The 6282-nt window shown below is 42.2% G+C and overlaps 1 protein-coding gene across 1 annotated transcript; it reads left to right on the plus strand.

The window, feature by feature from the left end:
* Nucleotides 1–355: 355 nt before the first annotated feature.
* Nucleotides 356–6236, plus strand: LOC110492146 (tumor necrosis factor receptor superfamily member 9). Its single transcript, XM_021566191.2, has 7 exons — nucleotides 356–1602; nucleotides 2031–2150; nucleotides 2277–2420; nucleotides 2551–2623; nucleotides 2834–2958; nucleotides 3054–3194; nucleotides 3357–6236. Exons 1-7 carry the CDS (start codon nucleotides 1467–1469, stop codon nucleotides 3467–3469), a joined length of 852 nt encoding a protein of 283 aa, XP_021421866.2. The 5' UTR covers nucleotides 356–1466; the 3' UTR covers nucleotides 3470–6236.
* The last annotated feature ends 46 nt before the right edge of the window (nucleotides 6237–6282 follow it).

Consider the following 6282-nt stretch of genomic DNA (forward strand, 5'->3'; position numbering starts at 1 on the left):
TAGCTAGCTAGTTGTAGCCAAAGGACTTTCTACAATTTCTAGCTAGCAACATTAGTCTGGCTCATCCAGTGTCCTGTGTGAATTTAAGGATGCTCCCTCTAATTCACTCTTTCTTTCTCTTTCTAATTCACTCTTTCCTTAGGACCATGCCTCATGCCTGGCCTGATGAGTCATTGCTGTCCCCAGTCCACCTGGTCATGCTGCTGCTCCAGTTTCAACTGTTCTGCCTGCAGCTATGGAACCCTGTTTACCTGTCCCAGACCTGTTGTTTAACTAACTGTGAATGATCGGCTATGAAAAGTCAATATGACATCATTCATATTCTTGAGGTAGTGTTAACGCAATTCGAGCTAGCCCACCAAGACCAGACCAACCCTGTTTGACTTCAAAGTACCAGGCATTAGATACAGCTTTTTTTCTTGAATTTGAACAAAGAGGTACGCTACAACAGGACTTGGTTTTCGCCATTTCTATTGAGAAAATACCATAAGCCTTAGATCGGATATATAATTCACCAATATCAAACACAAAACAGACGTCCCAGACCCGGAAACTAAAGAAGCAACTAACGGGCAACTAATTTGGCGGGAGCATGGCGTCTGGGTAGCCGGGCAAGATGATACGCAATGCGACTTGTTCTCGAGTTCGCTGAGCACAGGCTGTAGGTTTTAGTTTCTCATTCTGGCAACATGCGATCAATTATCCGTTCTAAACATGTATTTATATGCTCATGATCTATTTTCCTTCGCGCATTGGAGGACGGTTTACGTCTCTGGAACCGCTGAGCTGGAGGAGCGAAAGGCTAAAATAAACGTCGTTCAAAGAGAACGAATCGTTCAACTGCAAATCACGTCTCCACTCGTGGACCGCAACTTCAATGAGTAGGCTACAGGACAGAAGATAACGTGTTATCATAGGAAACGGAAGAAAAACTGTTGATAATCTTTTCATTCTCCAATTTAGTTTCGTTACTTGTATTTGTCATTTCAACGTTTTATTTAACATCTCTCTGCTTGTAATTAGTTCTGTTGACATATCCCTTTCAAGCACGTAATCTGCGTCTGAAATAGTTTATTGTACGCCTGCAACAGGTGACAAATAGATACACGTTAGGATTTTGTCGGCGGCAGGTAGCCTAGTGGTTAGAGCGTTGGACCAGTACCCGAAAGGTTTCTGAATTAAATCCCCGAGTTGACAAGGTAAAAATCTGCCCGTCATTGTAAATAAGAATGTGTTCTTAACCGATTTGCCTAGTAAAAAAAAAAATAATAATTGTCCACGCCCCCCCCAAATCACATAAAGGCAAGAGAGTTTGAAGTCTCATCATATGAAAGGGTGCTTTCAAGTAGGGTACTGCTGTTGTCTATTCCATTTGGATTATTATTACTGTCAAGCAACTGCACCTGGAATCCATAGCCCTTCTGTGTTCCTAATTTTCTGTGTGAATTGGAGGGCAGCGAGAGAAGATGCATCTGGTCCTCAGGGTACTGTGTATCTCTATGCTCACACTGTGTTGCCTGAGTAGCACTGGTGAGATAGGTTGTAAACAATGGACAACCTCTGCTGGTTCTCCTGATGTCTGCTGTGAAAGGTGCAATCCAGGTAAATGTCTAAACTAGGCTACTGTAAATGGTTTAACTTTAAATGTAACCTATAAATAATCAATAATTAATGTAATGGGGCTTGGATTCTAAAGGCTTTATCTGGTTAAATTCTCTCTTTCATGGGGATGAACAATCTACTGTATCCCAGGTTAATTAAATCCTATGTATCCTTTAGTGGGTATACCACAGTGACCCAGTTGCGTTTCAGTGGCTTCTATTAGTACCACCAGAGGGGGGGGGGGGGGGGGGGGGGGGGGGGGTGTATGGATAATGATCAAACAACTGTATCTGGCATGTGGAAGAGGGCTGGAAATAGTTTCCTATCAAATGCACTTACCGTCCACTGCAATTGCTACTGATGGAGCGATTGTGATGTTATTATGGATGTAGATGTGTTTTCAATTGTTGCCGGTGTATTTTGTGTAGGGAACCGTCTGGTGACACGCTGTGGACCAGACCCAGAAAAGCTCTGCGTTCCATGTAGGAATGAGACCTACACAACTGATGGTACATCACACTCCTGTCTCAGGTGTACTCAGTGTGTAGGTATGTCACCAGAGATTTACCCATTTGATAGAATCTATTCTCCTCTACACTTAAATATCTATTGTTGATGAGCGAGACGTTTTAACATTCATTTTACTCCTCCTTTGCTTGCCTGCGTGTGTGTAGGTGGCGCCCAATTCCTTAAGGCGGCCTGTACAAAAAGCAAGGACACAGAATGTGACTGTAGGGCAGGATTCCGATGTGGTGATGACCACTGCTCCTTCTGTGTTGAGGAGTGTGGGACGGGCCAGGAACCTCTTCCCGCTGCAAGTAAGACACACATCTGTACCTGCAGACATTAAAGTCAAACAAGTTATCTGGCATGCCTAGTAAGACACAAGATCAGGACACATGGGAACATTTTCACCAAGTCCGACCCTCTGCATGTCTGTCTCCATAGGGTCCTGCCGGAATTGTCCAGATGGGACCTTCAATGACAAAATCCATGAGAAGTGCAAGTCTTGGAGAACAAGGTTAGATTTAACCCCCCCTTTAAACTCTGAGTTTGCGTCAATATTGGAATTACTGATAGTACTAATGCCATTGCATAAATGACCGTATGCAGCAAAACACTTGACTTAATCTCAGCAACTCAGAACTAAAATCTTCCGCTATGGCTACTCAATGTAATCTGATATTGGAGAGCCAATCCTTAAATCTTTATTTCTCCATCTCTGTCCCAGCTGTCTGCATCCCAATGAACACATTGTTGCAGTGGGAGATGCAGTCAGTGACAGCAAGTGCGGCATTGCCAACATTGTAACGCCAGAAGTCAACACCTTACCTTCAACACAGGCGGACCCTGAGGGTAAGACCAGTGAATCTAACCCATGGCAAAATGTATGTTATATCACCTTGTTTAAAAAAAAAAAAAGATGACAGCCTCTTTCTTTGATGGCACAGGGCTTTTTTGGGCTATAGGTGCCTCATTTGGGGTCTTTATCCTCCTTATCGTCTTGTTTCTGGTCATCATCATCACCAAAAAGAAGCCAGAGAAGACAGCCCCCAAGGAGCCAACCCTTAATGAGCTAACTCCCCCTACAGGTAATTAGATGCTTATACAATGTTATTCATTCCTACTCAACATACAGCACTGCAACATTGTTCTGTCAGCTTTCAAACTGTAATCCTAAACGTGAACGAAGCGTCAACATTATTTAATCTGAGATTGGCTCAATCTTCACCCCCGCTCTCCCTCTGTCTCAGATGAACCCAGGAGCCTGGTGGTGACCAGTTTCCACCACCCTCAGCAGGAGCAGGGCAGCAGCTCTGAAATCCTGTGCTCCCAGGACTTTGAGACCAAGCTCCTGCCTGTGTGAGTGGCAGTGGACTTACTTTCTCGTATGTTTTTGTTCCACTTTACTTTAATTTATTTTTTAAGAGTATTACTGATATTTATTGTTGCATTGTTGGGAAAGGCATTTCACTGTACTTGTGGACGTGACAATTAACTTGGAACAGGGTCATACTGGGTCTGACCTAATGATCACTACTTCACACGGGCACTCTGATGCCTACACATTGCTAGCCTCAAGCCCGGGCTGACGCTACTGCTGATACAGTTGGACTCTAGCTCTGCTGGACCATGCTACTGCGTCGCTGGGAAGACATTGAGGCTTAGATAATTTTTTGATTTTGTGATATCTTTTTATTCTGTGATATTTCTAATACCTCAGTCATTTTCTTATCTCACAGGCACATTCAAAGGTAAACTAGGTCACTATGTTAAGATCATGTACGTCAGTTAGCTAGTAAACTGATATTCAAATGTCAGTAGTGATGGGGAAATTTAGGGGGAAAAACATTGATGTCACTATATGACATATGCATTAGCAATTGGCTGCAGCTGGACTAGTTCAACTATTTACATTTTCTGGTTTCATAAACTGATGGCAAGTGTCCTTTATGGCCTGAATATGTAATACTACTCTTGAAATTTGTATGAAGGTAGTATCAGAGCCACGACCATAATGTAACAGTGAATGTGGGGGTACAGCAGTACAACACAGGAAGCTCTGTATAGTTGTGACTGGCAGCCTCCATGCCTCCCACGGGCTTATACAGTATCAGTCACGTTTTCTCAGTTCCCTGAATGGCTAAACCTAGCTGCCCACAGTTTAAGCTGAAGGGGATATCCCTACTTAATATACTGTACAACCCGAGGTGTGACGAACGTTTCATTGCGCAAGGTATGACGAAGAGCAAGTACAGGGTAATGCCTCGGCACTTTAAGAATTTCATTTGATAACAATGTACCACTGTGGTACAGTATGTGACTTGGAGCCACTTTCCTGTGAGAATGTACTGCTTTTGTTGACTGGTATAGAGTCAAGGACATTCCAATTGGATCATTCATCCCATCCTCCCCTGTAACCATTCCAAGTAATTGCTGTAAATGAGAGAATGTGTTTTGTCAACCTACCTGGTAAAATAAACATTGACAAGGACATTGAAATGTGTGCAGGATACAGGCAGCTTAATCTACCCAACCTTTCCAGGAAGAGATTTCGAAAAGGGTCTGGACATTCCAAATAATGTAGGAGGAAATGCTACGGTCAGATAATCCTCTCAGGTGGGGGTTTCCCCTTTACACAGACATATATCTAAAGTAACTGGAAAAGTCTGTTAACTAATACAAATGTTAATTGCACTTGACACACAATTTACAATGTCGGCAATAGGCATTGAATGTGATCAAAGGGCTTCCTTTAACCTAGTCTGATAAGATCAAGACCAGAGTGAACTCTTTCACCACTGTAGGTTTGCAATCATAAGCGTTATCTAAATCGGTGTTCCTTCGGCTTGCTGGAAATGCTTGTTAACTCAAGCCCACGTTGTAAAAAAAGAAATGAATACTCCCTCTGGGCTTTCTGTTAGGCAGAGCTGGGAAAGCCGAGAGGATTATGATTAAATGTATCATATTAATCCCATTGTACTATCACTGCTGGGAAATTACACAAGAAGGAGCATAGGTCATGTGTAAATAAAGCTAACAGAATCAGGAACGCTGTATGACTAATAGGAGTCACACAGGAAAGAGGGGAAAGTGTCAAACACGCTGGAAGAGCATCAGGCAAATGATCCTATAGAAACTTCCCATTCAGATCTGTACTAATGTAACCTTTACTTTTCATGCAGCCTGGTCTCTGACCAGACGTAGCATAGTAAATGTAAATCCAGGACACAAATTATATAGTATGATATGTTACGGTTACTTAAGGCAAAAGTAGGGTTGTTGGTCTGTGTGGCTGGATGGCCGTTTAACGCAAACATCTCGCACAAGTTCGAATCGAATCGCGGACAACTTCATCAACTTTTGACTACCTTTTAGTTACTTTGCAACTACTTAGCATGTTAGCTAATGCTCCCCCTAACCTAACAACCCCTAGCCCAGCTAATGTTAGCCAGCTGGCTAGAATTCGTAACATATCATACGCTTTGCAAATTTGTGACATATGAATTACAATTAATATAACATATCATACAAAATGGGTGATGGACAGCCACATTAATACATACCATACAAAACATCATACTAAATAGTGTCTCGGATTTATGTACAGAATAATACGAAAAAAAGTATGTTTAAACCAGGTTGCCCTTTCAGATCTGTACTAATGTAACCTTTACTTTTCATGAGTCTACAAAGAAGCAGAGTAGTGCATCACAGTTCACACCCACGTTTAGTTACTGTATTTTTCTAGTTTGGACAGGCGTAGCCCACTGAGATGGAACATCTCACATTTCACAATTAGGGCCTACATGGTGGAAAACGTGAACCCACACTCATGGAACGGGCCTACAGTAGTAGCAGGTGTAAATTAGTCATCACCACCACAAATGACTGTCACAGTAATCCGGGGACAGGGCCTTCAGAAAGCCAGTTACACTAAAGATGATAGTCACATTGATGGATTTTTAGAGTGCCGTCCATGTGAATATCCTTAAGTACTTGGACTGGCCGACTCCTGGGATTTTATTATGTATTGTATGTCTTTTCACTTAGGCGCAGAGATTTTGTTGATTAAATAAGCAATATTGTTTCATATTTTGATATTTTTTTAAATAAAGAACTAGCAAATACCACTGGATTGTCTTATTGTATCCATCTTACCATAAAGATCTTGGCAGG

Source organism: Oncorhynchus mykiss, chromosome 16 (genome assembly GCF_013265735.2).
Source record: "Oncorhynchus mykiss isolate Arlee chromosome 16, USDA_OmykA_1.1, whole genome shotgun sequence".
Lineage (NCBI taxonomy): Eukaryota > Metazoa > Chordata > Actinopteri > Salmoniformes > Salmonidae > Oncorhynchus > Oncorhynchus mykiss.